Below are 18,888 nucleotides of genomic sequence, written 5' to 3'. Positions count from 1 at the left end.
CTATATAAAATATAACATATACCAATGTATTAATAGCATATATTAATATATTATAAATATATAAATATACATAAATAACATATACTATATAATCAATAGCATATAATATATATGAAAATAATATATAGTATGTATTACACATTATATATATTTATTATATATTTATATATTATTATATATTTAATAATATTATATATTATATATTCATATATTATATATATATTTAAGGTAGATTTTCTGTATTTTCATATAGTAGACTTCAACTAGATATGGTATGGTATATTACACAAAGTTTGTGATGATTTTGTTTTTATTTAAAACTTGCCTTCCGGTTGGGGATTTAGCTCAGTGGTAGAGCACTTGCCTAGCAAGCGCAAGGCCCTGGATTCAGTCCCCAGCTCCAAAAAAAAGAAAAAAGAAAAAAAAACTTGCCTTCCATTAAATCTTGGAATGTTTTGACCTTGAGTCAGCATTCAGGAGGCAGACCCAGAACTGTTTCAAGATCTGGGCCAGTCAAATCTATATAGTAAGTTTCAGGTCATCCATGACTACTTAACAAGAAAGTGACAAAATAAATAAATAAAAGGTTTTGCAGCCTTCCTGTTAGTAATATGCCTTTTTGTGATAGATAGATAGATAGATAGATAGATAGATAGATAGATAGATAGATAGATAGATAAATAGATGATAGAGATAGAGATATGAGTTTTAGGTGGTTCTTAAAAACAACCTTTAACTGTTTAACAAATGTTCACTATGGCATTTAAGCAAAGTAAAGCATGGGTGTGGGATGGCGAAGAAAATGCTTCAGGGATTAAGAGCACTTGCTGCTCTTGCAGAGGACTGGAATTCACTTCCCAGAACCCACAGGTGATGTAGCTCACGACTGTTTTTAGCTCTAGCTCTAGATGCTTGAAGGACCTCAACATGCAAACAAAAAAACAACCTAAAAATTAAAAGTATAACAGAAAAACACTTTTTTTCTGGGTTCCTTACTATTGAATATTGATTGAAGAGTTGAAGGTTTTAACTTATTTAGAGATTTATTTTATGTGCTATGTTTGAATATGGTGTGATAACTTTGAAATCCACGTCAAAAATTTGTCCCAAATGTAGCCAGTGAGTGAGTACTTGAAGAGGTAATGTGGTGGTCAAGAGGGCTCCTTCCTTTCTGAAAGGACTAAGTTAATACTTGAGGTAGTAAGTGCTTGGTTTCATGGGACTGTGTAGGTTCTAAAGAACAGATGTTGTAAGAGCACCTCTGTTTGCCTCTTCTGCACAGCCTGCTCTCTTTCTGATGTTTATCATGTATGAGACCCTTGTCAGATGATGTTGGACTTCCAGTTTTCAGAAACACAAGCCTCTTTCCTCTGTAAGCCACTCTCTCTTTCACTTTTCAGAAATTCTTCTCCAGGTGCCTTTCCCTATAGACCTTAGCTGAAGTGAGAGCTGAGGAATAATGGTAGTAGAGCAATTTCAACATTGAATGGGGCTGGGGGCTCAATCCCTAGGAGCGGACAGGCGCATGCGTGCGGGCGGGCGGGCGCGCACGCACGCACGCACGCACGCACGCACGCACGCACGCACGCACACACACACACACACACACACACACACACACACACACACACACACAGAGGAAAAACAATAAAAACAAGCTAAGATGTATCCCAGACTGCATTTTTTTATTCTACTTACATCAGGCAAGTTAAGAGGCGGGGATCACTGGGAAGTGGCTCTTCCCACAAGCCCGGGGCAGAGATGACAACACCTTATTTCCAGAGGTAGCAGTGCCAGTGCCCAGAGCAGAACTTAAGTCCCAAACAAAAAGCAGGAGTATTGCCCTCATGGGACCAGCTCTGCAATACTAGGGAAGCGGTTGGCGTCTCCTGTAGCCCAGGCTGGTCTCCGACTACTTTCTTTCTTTCTTCCTTTCTTTCTTTCTTTCTTTCTTTCTTTCTTTCTTTCTTTTTTCCTTTTTCTTTTCAACCACTTTAAACTTCTTCTTCTTCTTCTTTTTTTTTTTTAAGATTTGTTTATTTATTTCATGTGAATACGGTGTTGCTGTCTTCAGACACACCAGAAGAGGGTACCGGATCCCATTACAGATGGTTGTGAGCCACCATGTGGTTGCTGGAAATTGAACTCAGGACCTCTGGAAGAGCAGTCAGTGCTCTCAGCCGCTGGGCCATCTCCCCAGCCCTAAACTTCTTTTTTATTGGATATTTTTCTATTTCCATTTCAAATGTTATTCCCTTTCCTGGTTTCCCGGACATAAGCCCCCTATCCCATCCCCCTCTCCTTTTTCTATAAGAGTGTTCCCCTCCCCATCCACCCCCTCCAACTGCTTTTATTGCTACTTCATAACTATAACTTTGCTACTGTCATGAATCATAATGTAACTATCTGATATACAGGATATTGGATATGCCACCCCTGTGAAAGGGTTGTTCAACCCCCAAAGTGATCAAGTTGCACTGGTTGAGAACTGCTGGTCTACAGAAACAAAAACAAAGTGAGAGGGAGATACCAGAGAGCCTTAACTCAGTGAGGGTGAAGTTATTCTGGAAACCAGCCCCCAGCAAGCTTCAAAGACCAATTCGAAGCTCAGTAAATTGCTCACTTCCAACCCATCTCGTCTGCCTGTCAAGTGAGAGATCACCCACCTACAATCCTAACTTGTTGACAACACTTTATTATTTCAAAACTGTTATGATCCCAACGCAAAGAGGTGATGACTATCTGCAGCAACAGACATGCTAGTCGCCCTGAGTCGATCAATTAGACATGTATTGCCATCTCACACTGTAATCCACAAATACAAGTACCAAGAGCTGCTATTTAAAATAGTAGGGATGTAGTTCAGTTGGTGGAGTGCTTGCCTAGCAGGCAAAAAGCTCTCTGGGTTCTATGCCCTGCAGGGTATAAACTTGGATTGGTGGCAATCCCAGTTTGGCTGATAATCTGAGCACTAGGATGGTAGGTGAAAGCCGGAAAATCCTAAATTCTTAGCTACATAGTGAGTTCAAGTCCAGCCTGAGCTACATAAGACTTTGTCTTTAAAAAGAAAAAAAGCAATATATTCTATTAATTTAGAACTCTGACTTTTTTGTAGTCTCAGCAGTCCTTACCTTCGCTGTTTCCCTGTTTATTCTTGCCACTTTTGTTTCAGATGTCTTTAACTAGTCTTAGGCTTCTGTTATGTTGCCACAAACAAGCCTGTGAGAGCCTACTTCATAAATGGTTTCCTGTGCACATCCTAGGTAGCCATACACCTGTGAGTTAATTAACCAGCCACATGATTGAGTCCTATTTCCGGTACCTGACCTTTTCTAGACCTAGTTCTCATTTAATAGCCCTTAGCTATTTAAAAGATTCACCGGGAGACTGAAAGTCCAGCATGAGTGTCTTACAATTGATGGGATGCTTTTTTCTTTAAACAATCTCCCTAGGGACACAAGCTCCAATGGGACAGAGGATTCTCTCCCTATATCCTGCAAGCTCTCCTTCCCCATCTGCTTTGGAATCTGAAGCAAGTGCCGGTCTTCTGCAAACTGCTGCCTCGAGCTGGGCCGAGTCTACAGGTTCAAGGTCAAGTGGTGGCCCAGCCTGTTTTCATCTAGGCTCGCGTGCTCTCTCCTGGCTCTGGAGGGACACTGGAGGTCCACAGTCGGGAGGAGTTCCAGCGCGAGTCTGGAAGGTTCGCAGGTGGGGTGGGGCGGGCCGGGCTTGGTCACGCCTCCAGGGCCGCGGTTGGCTGAGGCCAAGCCGTGCTCCACCCCTTAGGCGCCTCTTCCCCGCGTCGCCGGTCCCCCGCGCTCCCGCGAGCTGGCCTCCGCTGCAGCTGCGCCGGGCTCGCGCCATGCAGCGCCTGGCCATGGATCTGCGGGTGCTGTCCCGGGAGCTGGCGCTCTACGTGGAGCACCAGGTTCGCGTGGGTTTCTTCGGCTCGGGCGTGGGCTTGTCGCTGATCCTGGGCTTCAGCGTCGCCTATGCCTGCTACTACCTGAGCAGCATTGCCAAGGTGAGCCAGGGGCGGGGGCAGTGGAGCGTGGCGGGCCCCAGGGACCCGCCGGTGCACGGGCGCCACTAGCCTCCCGCTGAGGTCCGGGGTCCTGCTTCTAGGTACTCCCGGCCTCGGTCCGGCCTGCACAGCTGCAGTACTTCGGGAAGGGCACCCGGACTCAGTTCGCCTTTTCTCCCGGGATGCGACTGAGCGCAGCTTGGGACTGTTGTGATTGTGAATTCTGTGCGTCAGTCTCCGGGGAGATGGAATAGGAGGGCTCGCGCGGCCTTCGGGTGGGGACACTGCTAAGTCCACTGGTTGCTGGTTTACGACCGCCGTAAACTTTGTTCTGGACCCCTTACCAATGCTGCTTCTCCCGGCAGAAACCCCAGTTAGTGATTGGAGGGGAGAGTTTCAGCCGCTTCCTACAGGACCACTGTCCGGTGGTGACAGAAACCTATTACCCGACGGTCTGGTGCTGGGAGAGCCGAGGACAGACACTGCTGAGACCCTTCATCACTGCCAAGCCCCGGGTGCAGTACAGGAAGTAAGTGAATGTCCATCTTGAGCTGTGTCTTCTGAATCACTGATTTTAATTCAGGCTTCCAGTTCTTAGTTAATACACCTGTGCTTAACAAAAGAAACAATGTTAAAGAGAAAAGAAAATGGGAGGGATGCGGAGTCTACCCAGCGACCTCCATCTGCTGGAAAATGTTCAGGTATTGCTCCTCCCCACCTTTTTTGTTTTGTTTGTTTTGTTTTGTTTTTTTTCTCCTTTACATCCTAATGTGAATGGACAGATGAACACCCTGGCTTATTTCTGGGATGTAAGAAGCGCTTTGCGGGCTTTTGTGTTACTGTTTTCCAATTTGTCGTTTCCGATTTGCCCTTGAGGACCTAGACACCTTGATGAGATGCACTAATGTATTCACATGTTGAGGATCCTGGAATAGGGGTTAGACAGCTGTCAATAGCTTTAGGTTTTGTGCGTCTCCCCACAAAAGAACTCATAGTAATAAGTACATGGATTTTTGAGGATAATGTCTTTTTTTAAAAATTATCTTTAATCCTTTTTCCCCATCTTTTTTAAATTGGGTATTTCTTATTTACATTTCAAATGTTATTCCCTTTCCCGGTTTCCAGGCCAACATCCCCCTTACCCCTACCCCTCCCCTTCCATATGGCTGTTCCCCTCCCAGTAATGGCTCTCCCCCCATTACTGCCCTCCCCCCAAGAATCCTGTTCACTAGGGGTCCAGTCTTGGCAGGACCAAGGGCTTCCCCTTCCACTGGTGCCCTTACTAAGCTATTCATTGCTAACTATGAGTTGGAGCCCAGGGTCAGTCCATGTATATAGTGTTTGGGTAGTGGCTTAGTCCCTGGAAGCTCTGGTTGCTTGGCATTGTTGTTCATAAGGGGTCTCGAGCCCCTTCAAGCTCTTCCAGTTCTTTCTCTGATTCCTTCAACGGGGGTCCTGTTCTCAGTTCAGTGGTTTGCTGCTGGCATTCACCAATGTATTTGCTGTATTCTGGCTGTGTCTCTCAGGAGAGATCTACATCCGGTTCCTGTCGGCCTGCACTTCTTTGCTTCATCCATCTTATCTAGTTTGGTGGCTGTATATGTATGGGCCACATGTGGGGCAGGCTCTGAATGGGTGTTCCTTCTGCCTCTGTTCTAAACTTTGCCTCCCTATTCCCTCCCAAGGGTATTCTTGTTCCCCTTTTAAAGAAGGAGTAAAGCATTCGAATTTTGGTCATCCTTCTTGAGTTCCATGTGTTCTATGCATCTAGGGTAATTTGAGCATTTGGGCTAATAGCCACTTATCAATGAGTGCATACCATGTGTGTTTTTCTGTGATTGGGTTACCTCACTCAGGATATTTTCCAGTTCCATCCATTTGCCTATGAATTTCATAAAGTCGTTGTTTTTGATAGCTGAGTGGTATTCCATTGTGTAGATGTACCACATTTTCTGTATCCATTCCTCTGTTGAATGGCATGTGGGTTCTTTCCAGCTTCTGGCTATTATAAATAAGGCTGCTATGAACATGGTGGAACATGTGTCTTTGTTATATGTTGGAGGATCTTTTGGGTATATGCCCAAGAGAGGTATAGCTGGGTCCTCAGGTAGTGCAATGTCCAATTTTCTGAGGAACCTCCAGACTGATTTCCAGAATGGTTGTACCAGTCTGCAATCCCACCAACAATGGAGGAGTGTTCCTCTTTCTCCACATCCTCGCTAGCATCTGCTGTCGCCGGAGTTTTAGATCTTAGTCATTCTGACTGGTGTGAGGTGGAATCTCAGGGTTGTTTTGATTTGCATTTCCCTTATGACTAAAGATGTTGAACATTTCTTTAGGTGTTTCTCAACCATTTAACATTCCTCAGCTGTGAATTCTTTGTTTAGCTCTGAACACCATTTTTTTTTTCCGGAGCTGAGGACCAAACCCAGGGCCTTGCACTTACTAGGCAAGCAGTCTACCACTGAGCTAAATCCCCAACCCCCTGAACCCCATTTTTAATAGGGTTATTTGTCTCCCTGCAGTCTAACTTCGTGAGTTCTTTGTATATTTTGGATATAAGCCCTCTATCAGTTGTAGGATTGGTAAAGATCTTTTCCCAATCTGTTGGTTGCTGTTTTGTCCTAACGACAGTATCCTTTGCCTTACAGAAGCTTTGCGCCAGTTGTGGTGGCGCACGCCGGTAGGATTTGCTGAAGGAGGCAGAGGCAGGAGGATCACGAGTTCGAGGCCAGCCTGGGCTACACATTTTTTAAGCTTTTGGGGTTGGGGATTTAGCTCAGTGGTAGAGCGCTTGCCTAGGAAGCGCAAGGCCCTGGGTTCGGTCCCCAGCTCTGGAAAAAAAAAAAAAAGAACCAAAAAAAAAAAAAAAACAAAAAAACAGAAGCTTTGCAGTTTTATGAGGTCCCATTTGTCGATTCTTGATCTTAGAGCATAAGCCATTGGTGTTTTGTTCAGGAAATTTTTCTCCAGTGCCCATGTGTTCGACACTCTTCCCCACTTTTTCTTCTATTAGTTTGAGTGTGTCTGGTTTGATGTGGAGGGGATAATGTCTTTAAGGTGTTGCAGACATGAATGGGGACATATCTAACCAGGAGATTTAAATGGTGTCTGTTACTTATTTCCCTGAGTCATCTAGCCTTTCCAGAATTCCTTTTTTCCCTGCCAACTTGTAATATTGGACCCACAGATGCTATGTGAGAAGTTGTTCAAGAAACAGATTTTGTCAAAAGAGTAGTAGCATAGAACCAATCAGCCCCGGACTTCCTCATAATTCCCTGTTGGTATCTATATGACCTCAATCAAATAGGGGCTAAATGCTAGTCATTTGAGAGTAATGAGGAAATGATGAATGTAGATATATGAAGGGCTGTGCGAGTGTGTGTGTGTGTGTGTGTGTGTGCGAGTGTGTGTGTGTGTGTGTGTGTGTTACCGTGGATAAACCAAAAGCCTGTGCATGATAACCAGGAACTCTACCACATTTCCACACAAATATTTGAAATTCTTTGAAGCTTATTTTTTTAATTAATTAAAATATTTTATTGATTCTTTGATAATTTTGTGCATGTATATAATTATTTTACCACATTCACACAGCCAACAATTACCCTGATATCCTCTTTTTTACATATTACCTTTTATTAAGGGTGCTGGAAATATAGCATTAATCTTCATAATATTTTTGTACTCAAAGGTGACATTTATAGAGATGTGGATATTTGTGAATGTAGGTAAGTTATTTTGAGATGACCAGATAATGTCATACTTATAGAATGAAAACACCAAGATGCAACTGAAAGGACTGCTCAGTAATGCCTTTGTAACTGTCATTTGCAGTGAACTCATTAAAACAGCAGACGGAGGACAGATCTCACTGGACTGGTTTGATAACAATAACAGTGCATGCTATGTGGATGCCAGTACCAGACCTACTATCTTGCTCCTGCCTGGCCTCACTGGAACAAGCAAGGAATCCTATATCCTTCATATGATCCATCTCAGTGAAGAATTAGGATACAGGTAACTGTGAAAGATTGCTTCCTGTTTTTCACCTAATTCTTACAGATATGCTAATATTTCAGGTTGAATGATCATGATGGGGCACACCTGTAATCCCAGCAAGGGGAGACAGAGGCAGGTGGATTTCTGTGAGTTCAAGGCTAGCTTAGTCTTTGTAGGAAGCTCTAGGCTATTAGAGTACATAGAAACATGATCGAAACCCTCATCCCAACACCGTGCTGGTACATGCCTTTAAAACCCACCACTTGGGAGGCAGAGGCAAGTGGGTCTCTGTGAATTCACAGCCAGCTTTGTCTACAGAGTGAGTTCCAGGATAGGCAGGGCTACACAGAGAAACCCTATCTCAAAAAAACAAAGCAAAGGGTTTTTTCCTCCCTTAGGTGTATACTTCCCTCCTTCTCCCTCCCCCCCCCTCACACACACACACACACACACACACACTCTCTCTCTCTCTCTCTCTCTCTCTCTCTCTCACACACACACACACACACACACACACACACCTCTTCATGAATAAATAAAGCAACCTCCTACTTATTACTTAGATCTGATTCTTTTGTTTCTCTTTCCTGACTGATCACCTCACAGGAAATGATTCTTGGCATATTAACCACACAGACCAAGGGCAAATCAGCCAATGAAATTAGAGCTACCTCCCCTACAACATACAGCTGCAGCCCCCAATGGAGACAGTGCTATACAGAACAACAGCTCCAGGCTCCTGAGACAGTATACAAAGGCTCTCACACACACTTTGAGTTTGGACCTTAGATTTGCTGATCTTATCTGCCTAGCTTAGGTCCAAGTGTGAAAAATGTTCAGCATCAGCTTGTAGGTCATCCTTATTTTTCCACAGGCAATCAGTTCCTTTTTTCGTCCGCCTGAATTTGCAGGTGCTTGTGGCTGGTGGCCAGCTGATACCACAGCATTTTTGAAGCGACCATTATTCAACCTAGCCACCAGGTACAATTTTTCCATGTGACTTAGCAGCTTTACATTTCAGATTCAGCTCCAGAATCTTAAAGCAGGACTGTTATGAAAGATAGTGGTGTGTGGGTGTGGGTGTGGGTGTGGGTGTGGGTGTGGGTGTGTGTGTCTGTATTAGTCTTCTTTAGCTGATGGTAATATTGCAATGGTATAGTCCGTGACTTGTGTTTAGAGTCAACTCTTGCTAAACTGGAAACACTGGTTTGTATGAAAAACTGAGGTTGAATTTATGTGAATAAAAACATTTTGATGTAAAGAGGGAAATGGGCATAATAGAAAATTCTATTTTAACAAATTAACTCTGTTGTTACACAGGCAAAGCCTCTTATGTCCATAAAAGAGCATTCTCTCAGAAGCTCCAATACAATATTGTGCAACATGGTTGCTAGGAAGTAGCAAGAATCTGTGATTATTTCATTTTTAAACAACATCCAGTTAACAAGCTTGTTTCTAATTTACATCTCAAACTTGGTCATGCTAAAAACCTGGGGGGTTCTACAAAGCTACTCCCTACTCCAATTTTGAGACTGGATCTCATGAAGTTCAGGCCAACCTCAAAGTTACAATGTAGCCAAAATGTAAGGAAGACACAAATAATCAGAAACCTTGTATTTTTCTCTGGGACCTTGTGAGAAAGATGCCTGGTCCAGTTCCTTTTCATCAGCTTGACTGAATAGTCAAGAATGACCTTGAACTTCTGTTCCTCCTGCTCCAGCCTCAGAGTGTTGTGACTTCGAATTCATGCGTCCCTACTCTGGGTTTAGGGGGTTGTGCAGACCTAACCCAGGGTTTCATGTGCACTAGGTGCTCACCAGTCCGAAAGTGAGGAGTTCTGGGTTGAATCAGACTAGCCTTTGCCTGAAAAAGGAGGAAAGAACAAACTATTATCAGTAAGCTCATCATGACCTGGGCCTAGTAACCATTTCTTTTAGTTGCCAAGAGTCTCCTATCTGGCTGAGGAAATGGCTCAGTCAGACAGTTTCTGCACAGTAAACATGAGAACAGGGACTGGAGAGGTAAAGCAGCAGTTAAGAGCACTAGTGCTCTTGCAGAGGACCAGGTTTAGTTCCCAGCACCCACATGGCAGCTTACAGCTGCCTGTAAATTTAATTATAGAGATTCTTCTGAGCTCTGTGGGCACCAGGCATGTAACATGGTACACATACATATGAGTGTGCTGACAAACACTCATACACATGAAATAGAAATAAATCTTTAAAAAAAAAAAAAAAAGGCTGGACACACTAATGTGTTCCTGTAACCAAAGCACCAGGGAGATGGAAATCAAGAAATCAAGTCCCTGAAACTCATTAGACCAGCCAGGCTACTCAGGTTGATGAGCTTCAGATTTACTCAGAGACCCTTGAAAAACTAATCGCAGATAGTGATTGAGGAAAGGCAGCCTGCATTAACTACTTTCTTCCACACACATGTACCCACATGTATATACTCATACTAGTAAGTATGTGCAACACACACATACATACTCTCAAAGTTTCTGGATTCTACAAATAAAGCCTTGAGGAAAAAAATGTCAAGTCTCTGCTCTAAGTTGGAGTGACTGTATCAGTTAGCTTTGCCATTCAACAAACCCTCCCAGCATTTAGTTGTTTAAAACAACTGCTCTGCTCAGTCCCAGGGGTGGGCAATTTAGGCTAAGGTCACTGAAGGTATCTTGGGGTCTTGGCCAAAATCATTTGTGCATATGTCATCAGCTGTCAAGACAGCTAGAGGATGGGGGAACCTCAGCTCATCTGTCCTGGTGCTTCATCTGCATGCAGGCTCACCCTGATCTGTTCTCTTGGTAGAAGAAGGTTTACTGAACAAGCACAGAAGCTGTCACAGCCTCTGAGGCCCAGCTGAGAACTCCCACACTATTCCTTCCGCAACGTTCCACCAGTCAGACCAGGGCAAATCAGATAGTCATCTCAGAGTCAATGAGCAGGGATTGTGAATTACAAAATGTTTTTTAGTTTTACCACAGAGTACAAGGAGTTTTAGAGACTACTGAAGGGAAATGTAAATCGGAAAACTTGAAAGAAGGCTGTGCTGCGTCCTAAGGAGGCAAAAGGGAGCTCAGTTATTGGGGGTGTGGCTGGGGATTCAGCAGCTGACGAGGCTTGTGGAAAGCTTTGTAGTATGATGGAACCTAGATGGGCTTAGAGGTAAACCTGAACTCACATGTCAGGACCACTACTTGCAAAGTATTCCAAGAGCTAACCAAATCGTCCTATCACAGATCTCTCTCCTACTTTGGAGAACTTAGGTGGAGTGTATACAGTACTTGTTTGTGCAAAGTGTGTCTGTAGAAAAGTTTGTCTTTTTTTTCTGTCATCTTCTGGCCTCTCTTCAGAGCAGTACATTTTATAATTTAGAAGTACAAGACAGCGTGGATATCCATATAAGGTCTCCTAATACAGAGTTTTGTAGTCAAAGATAACTTCCATGTGATGCAGGGGTCTAGCTCTGCTCGTTACCTTATGTAAAAAAGGGTACTTGGGAGGGGCATGAGTTCTGTCAGGTCAGCAGGGAACTGCAGATGCTGTCTGTTAGATACTGAGACAGTAGAGAGATATCTAACTCCCAGTCTATGGATGAATGAAACTGAAGGGTTTATATTCCATGTAAACACATTTTCCAGTCACTCAAAATCAATGGTTGATGGGAAGGAAACTAGGCCAAAGTTTAATATAAGATTAATTAGGAGCAAAGGTGTTCCTAACTAGGTCAAAGGAAAAATAGACTTAGAAGAAGATTTGACTTGCCTACTCTGACCATTTTAACAGCACCATGATTGCAGAATGTCCAACTGGAGGAGACTGTGGTTGAGTCAGATAAATTCTTGGCAGTTTTATCAATCTGATGAGACATCCATTTCCTAGAGAGCACGTGAAATAAAGGTCAGGGCCACAAGATAAACAGCCCTTGGAAACCAGAGGACTAGGAAGTGGTTAGTTTCCTCTAATAACAGAAAGTCTTACTTCTTTGACTTGTGTTTGAGACCCCATGTTTAAAAACAAAACAACAACAAAAGCAGACAGACACCACACAGCATGGGTGTCAATAATAATCCTCTTCCTCCTCCTCTTCTTCCTCCTCTTCCTCTTCCTCTTCCTCTTCCTCTTCCTCCTCCCCCTCCTCTTCCTCCTCCTCTTCTTCCTCTTCCTCTTCCTCCTCCTCTTCCTCCTCCTCTTCTTCCTCTTCCTCTTCCTCTTCCTCTTCCTCCTCCTCCTCCTCCTCCTCTTCTTCCTCTTCCTCCTCTTCCTCCTCTTCCTCCTCCTCCTCCTCCTCCTCCTCCTCCTCCTCCTCCACGGAAAGAGTAAAGGCAGGAGAATCCCAGGCAATCATAGGCTGGCTAGCCTGGCATATGAAGCACACAGTAATTACAGAGACCCTGTTTCAAACAAAGTATAATTTGAACACTGACACCAGAGGTTGTCCTTTGGCCTCCATATGCACACTATAGCAATACACAAATGTGTGCATGGGTGTACACACACACACACACACACACACACACACACAGACTCTCTCTTTGTGGTGCAATACTTATAGTTTACTCAGGAGACTGAGGCAGGAGGATCACTTGAACCCCGGAATTTGGGGTCCAGCCTAAGTAACATAGAGAAACACTTATCAAGAAAATGAAATTTAACACCAGTGGAAGGGGAAGCCCTTGGTCCTGCCAAGACTGAACCCCCAGTGAACGTGATTGTTGGGGGGAGGGCGGTAATGGGGGGAGGATGGGGAGGGGAACACAAATAGAGAAGGGGAGGGGAGGGGTTAGGGGGATGTTGGCCTGGAAACCGGGAAAGGGAATAACAATTGAAATGTAAATAAGAAATACTCAAGTTAATAAAGATGGAAAAAAAAGTGTTGACTAAAGTAAATCAAGGCTGTCTCCTCAAACCAGCACTCTTATTCCTTAAATAAAAAAAAGAAAGAAATAAAATGAAATTTAAAAAAATAAAAGAAACCTACATGTAGTAGTAACTTGTACCAGAACAATACTAAGTTTTCTTGTACCTTCCTTTCATTCTCTGAACTGGTTCCCTGAAGCAAAACAGAAACAAGGGGAGAAAAGTAAATTTGACTATATCTGGACCAGCTGTTACCTTGGCCTTTAAAAAAAAAAAAAACTCATTTATCATTATGTTCTGACCCCAGCTAATCTTAAAGAGTGACCCATCCAGAATTATGTAATAACAAGCTCACTAAAATCTAGGCCAGTAATGCATTAAGTATTTGGTGCTGTACAGTGAAGGAGCTTATATTCCCCAGGAACATATAGTCTGGTTGAAGTCACAGTGTATGCAGAACCGGAGAAGTGTGCATTCTGCCGAGACAGAATTGGCTTCGAGGGACGGGAAACGCAAACTAACAGTGCCCCCAATAAGATTCAAGTTGGACTGAGTGTTAGGACACTTGCTTAGCATGCATGAGGCCCTGGGATGTGTCCTCCAGCACCCAGGTGGGGTAGAGTCAAGGAACAGATATCTTTCTTTCCCATGGAAGTCCAGGATGGGACACAGTTTGTCTGGTACACATCAGTGCCAGAACCCAGGCACTCTGACTTTGTATATTCATGTAGAAGCCAGAGGACAACTCTGGGTATTGCTCCTCAGATACTGTCCCTGGATTTTACTTTTATGAGGCAGGGTATCTCACTGGCCTAGAGCTTGGCAAACAGACAAGTCTGGTTGACCAGTGATGCCCAAGAAGCTGCCTGTCTCTACCTCTTTAACGCTGGGATTACAGATGTGCACCACCACACCCATGTCTTGCTTTTTTAAAATTTATTTTTATGTGTATATGTTTTTGCTTACATTTGTCTGTGTGACACATACATGCCTGCTAGCTGTGGAGGCCAGAGAGGGTGTCTGATCCCCAGAGATTAGAGTTACAGTCATGAGCTGCAACATGAACCCACATCCTCTGGAAGAGCAGCTAATGTTCTTCACCGTGTCCAACCCCTCCAGCAGTTTATAAGTTCTGGGACCAGACTCAGGTTTTTACTGTACAGACCGAGCCATTTCCACAGTCCAGGTTTTTTTGTTGTTTAAGGTTTGGTTTTGTTGTTTAATTATGGTTTTTTCCAAGGAGCCATTGAGTACTTTAACTCTAGCATGTATGTGATGTACATATGTGTGGCATGTGTGTGATGTACATATGTGTGGTGTGTATATGATGTACATATGTGTGGTGTGTATGTGATGTACATATGTGTAGATAGGAAGGAGCTCACCCATGTGAGCAGCTGGGTGTTCTCTGTCACTCTCCCTCCCTTTGCCTTTCCTTCTCTCTCTTTCCTTGGGAGTGGGGCAAGGTCTCTCACTGAACTATTTTATGTAAGCAAGCCTCTTAGCCACACCTGTCTCTCTCTGTGTTGCACTGCCCAAAGTGTGCACAACTCTCACACTTGCTCACACAGAAACATGTGCAGGCATGCACATACACATGCACACTCTGGGTTTACTTTTTTCTGCCATGCCTGGCTTTTACATGAGTGCTGGGACTCTGAACTCAGGTCCTCATGCTTGCATGGTAAAAACATTACCCAATGGGCCATCGCTCCAGCCCCATCAGTTCAGCTCTAATTATTATTTATGAATCCTAATACCCAAGAAGGAATAAAAGAGGGGTAGAAACCCCCTCTCATTCTTTAAAGATGCACACCTAAGGGGCCGAGAGCTCAGCTTAGGGCTAGAGCCCAGCTTATTGCTACGGTGCATGCCTAGCACGTGGGAGGTCCTGGATTCAACTCCCAGGAACTTAGCCAAAATGGATTGTTTTCATCTCCTTAGGTGTCCCCAGGAGACCAGCGGAGAAGCTGAAAATACACTTGATAAGTCTGATAGGAAAAGGAGAGAGATTGGGAAGCTGAGTTAGAAGAAAGGAGAGAGGGTCTTTATTTCCTTTTTTTAAAATTTTGTTGAGAAATTTTCAACATTAAGATGTGTTTTGAAGCACGCCTCACTACTTTTTTTTTCTACTTAGAGAAAGCACTATTTTTGTTCTGTGCTCTGAAGGACAGTGCCCCTTTGATTCACTGCAGAGCCCACTTATTGTGGAAATAGTTTAAGGTTAAAGTTTGACTGCCTTCACGTGTATCTCTCCTTTCAGCTTGTGGTTGTATTTGGGGGTGTAGTAACGGTGATGTCTGGATTTCAGTGATCAGTAGCATTTCCAGCATTGCGAGTGGTACCTTGGGGTAATGTGAAGACCCCCCTCAGGGGAGGAAGGATGAGGGAGGATGAGGGTACCACACCGAGGAAACAGCTGTTGCAACAACAGACTGAGTTCTGACTACTTCTCCCGGTCTAGATTAGAAATTATTTTAAGTTAACTTTCTGTCTTAGTAACTCACTTTCTGTAAAAATAACATTTTTTAAGAGTGAGAAATGAATAATTGCCACTCATTGTTCTTGAGACTAGCTAGGTAAGCATATTAGAAAACACTGATGAAAGGTCTAGATTATGTAATGGTAGTCTAGGAAATAATTATGGTGGTACTGACAGGGGGTGCTGCTGTTAGGTGGTCCACTGTGAGATCCACCTGAGAGATGAAGATGTATCTTAGTAGCCAAGCGCTTGCCTAGCATGCCCAAGGCTTTGTTTTCATCCTTAGTACACATATCCACAAGCGAGCACAAAAATGACCTCTAACCTTTTGCAGTCAGAGCTCTTTTTATCAGAGTTGGCATGCCCAGAAGATGTACTCTGTGTTCAGAACGCCCATCCTCCTTGGAAAAGAAGACATGAATGTCACTAACTTACAAGGACAAATGGAGGTGGGTGAGGGGATCTTTGAGTCAGGTTGAGTTCAGGTCCCAGGGTTACATACTCCATGTACTTCCAGAAATATCTTATTCTGATCTCTCTACTCTTCCATTTTTCTTCTTCGCAGAAATCCCTTCCACCTCCTAGACTTACTGAGGCTCCCATGCAGTCTATATAAAGAACATTGACTGGTTGATCCCTCACTGAGAACAAAAATTTTGAAAGTATTGTTCTTGGAGTCCACAGGAGTGAATGAGGGCCACTCTCTCACATAAGGAAGAGCCTTGATGGAAGGCCAGATCGAAGCAAGGTGCAGTGGGTAGCCTTTGCCCCAAAGAGACCATTCTAAGAAAGCCCAGGGTAGCACGCCTGGACAGGCAGTGGGCAATGCAAAGGCAGGGCAGGCCTTGTTGAGACAGACAGGCTGCTGCCATCTTGGTTAACCTCCAGTCCCTGTGTCGTGCCTTGTGACACTCCCATTACCTATGAGCACTCAAATATGTAAAAAAAAAAAAAAATGAGACCTGGACTGGATTCAGATGAATAAGATAAAACTACGAGAGCATTAGAAAGCTGCTGAGTGAATTTCAAGTCAGAGGCAATAGGACTGAAAGGAGGATTTCAATAAAATGATATAAGAGATGACACTTGAAAGAGTAGTCTTTTTTGTTTGTTTGTTTGTTTGTTTGTTTGTCTTTTGTTTTCCCCCGGAGCTGAGGACGAAAGAGTAGTCTTGATGCCAGCTATGTCTGAGGTTTTCTCGTTCCTCACATACAGGAAGTGTTTGACACTTATGGCCACACAGCCACTAGTTTTAGAAATATCACGACTAAAAATTTAACCACAATCATAAAATATTAACTGGCTATTCCACAGAGCCACAGAGCCACTAAGGTTTAGGTCTCATCAAAGATAACCCAAATTGATGCTTTGGCTTGTGGCAATTAGAGTAGCCTTTGAGAGGAGGGGACAGAGAAGTGGTGAGCCGAGGAAAAGCTGTTTGAAATGTCACTAGTTCTTGAGGAGCCTTAACAACTTAATATTTTGATACAGGGTGTTATGTAGCCCAGGCTGACCTTGAATTCTCTTTATAGCTGACACTGACCTTGGATTCCTGATGCTCCTTGCTTCCTATCCATATTCTAGATTATAGGTATGCACCAGCACACAAAGGTCCTTGGACAACTTTTATACCCTTAGATGTGTAGGTGCTCAGCTCATAAGCAACTCTTTAAAATGCAATAAATATTGTCTACCAAGATAATGGCGGGCTGTAGGGATGGCTTGGGCATGAGTTCAGAGTGAATGCGGCTCTTCCAGAGAAGCCCAGTTCAGTTCTGAGCGGCTCTTCCAGAGATGCCCAGTTCAGTTCTGAGCACCCATGTCAGGCAGCTCATGGGCCTGTAGGTGTTTAACTAGGGATGAACCAAGAGGCAGCATAGTCTCAGGCATAAGGAACTTGCTGTTGCCTGGTTTTTATTTCACCTATAGTCAGGGAGTCCTTTCACTCAGCCTGGGTTTTCACTCCTTGAACCTCTTCTGCTCATCTTTTTGTTTCTGCTTGGAAACCTTGTGTTCATCCTCCATCTCCTTGGCCAGCTTCTTAAACCATCGCAAGGGCTTTTACCTTTGTAATCTGACAGTACTTGTTGTTCCTTCTCTGAGCCTAAGGCAGAAACTTGATAGGTCATTTTTAATTTCATGTCACAATGTATATAATTAACTAATATTATTATGACTACTCTTGGCTTCTTTTGTTTACTGTTTACATGATAACCTTTTTCATTGTTTAACTTTCAAAGTGTCTCGATTTTTTAATGTAATAGCAGATATAGTAGGTTGTAATTCCAGTACTAGGAAATTTTAAACTTAATAGCAGATATAGTAGTCTGTAATTCCAGTATTTGGAAGGGAGAAGTAGGAGGTTTAGGAGTTCAAGATTATCCTCAGCTACATAGTGATTTCAATTCCAGCTTACAAAAGACTAAAAAAACTGAAAAGCCAAGCCAGGCAGGGTGGTGCACACCTTAGTTGTATCACTTTGGAGGCAAAATAGACAAATCTCTGTGAGTTCAAGGACAGCCTAGTCTACATAGTGAGTTCCAGGACAGACACAGAACTATATATAGAACCCCTGAAATGAAAATCAAAATAAATAAAACTCCACAAACTGTGTGTGTACCTGCATGGATATGCCCATATATTGGACCATTTTTATCTAGTCTGACACTTTCTACTTTTCTTCTTTTTTTACTTTAAATTTTATTTTTTCTTGGATACTTTATGTATTTAAATTTGAAATGTTATCCCCTTTCCCCCCCTCTCCAAAAACCCTTCCTCCGTTCCCTTATTTCTATGAGGAAGCTCCCACTCCCACCTCAATGCCCTGGCATTCCCCTACACTTGGGAAATGAGCCTTCGCAGGACCAAGGGCTTCTCCTCCTATTGATGCTGGACAATGACATCCTCTGCTACATATGTGGCTGAAGTCATGGTTCCCTCCATGTGTACTCATTAGTTAGTGGTTTATTCCCCGGGAGCTCTGGTAGGCTCTGGTTGATATAATTGTTTTTCCTATAAGGTTATAAACCCCTTCAGCTCCCTCAGTCTTTTCTCTAACTCCTCCACTGGGGTCCCTTTGTTCAGTCCAATGGTTAGCTGCAACCATCCTCATCTATATCAGTAGGGCACTGGCAGGGCCTCTCAGGAGACACCCATATCTGGCTCCTGTCAGGAAGCACTTCTTGGCATCAGCAATAGTGTCTGGGTTTGGCGGCTGCATATGAGAAGGATCTCCAGGTTGGGCAGTCTCTGGATGGCCTTTTCTTCAGTCTCTGCTCCACTCTTTGTCCCTGTAGTTCTTCCTGTGAGTATTTTGTTCTCCCTTCTAAGAAGGAATGAAGTACCCACATTTTGGTCTTTTTTCTTCATATGATCTGTGAATTTTATCATAGGTATTCCAAGCTTTAGGGCTAATATTCACTTATAAGTGAGTGAAGTCCATGTGTGTTCTTCTGTGACTGGGTTACTTCATTCAGGATGATATTTTCTAGTTCCATCCATTTGCCTATGAATTT

The 18,888-nt window shown here is 43.4% G+C and overlaps 1 protein-coding gene across 4 annotated transcripts in view; it reads left to right on the top strand.

Moving 5' to 3' along the window:
* The first annotated feature begins 3,816 nt into the window (after positions 1-3,816).
* Positions 3,817-18,888, top strand: part of Abhd3 (abhydrolase domain containing 3, phospholipase) — a 55,547-nt gene continuing 40,475 nt past the window's right edge. For 3 of the 4 annotated variants that reach the window (XR_015642226.1, XM_087592628.1, XM_087592627.1), the window contains exons 1-3: positions 3,818-4,024; positions 4,390-4,553; positions 7,862-8,044. Coding sequence is in view for 3 of the 4 variants with exons in the window: in XM_087592628.1 (XP_087448754.1) it covers positions 3,863-4,024; positions 4,390-4,553; positions 7,862-8,044 (509 nt within the window). In the remaining variant the exon portion in view is untranslated. 4 annotated transcript variants of the gene reach the window in all.

The sequence above is a fragment of the Rattus norvegicus genome, chromosome 18 (genome assembly GCF_021556685.1).
Source record: "Rattus norvegicus strain SHRSP/BbbUtx chromosome 18, alternate assembly SHRSP_T2T, whole genome shotgun sequence".
Lineage (NCBI taxonomy): Eukaryota > Metazoa > Chordata > Mammalia > Rodentia > Muridae > Rattus > Rattus norvegicus.
The sequence above is the reverse complement of the archived record's forward strand: the minus strand, read 5'-3'. Positions and strand labels throughout refer to the sequence as shown.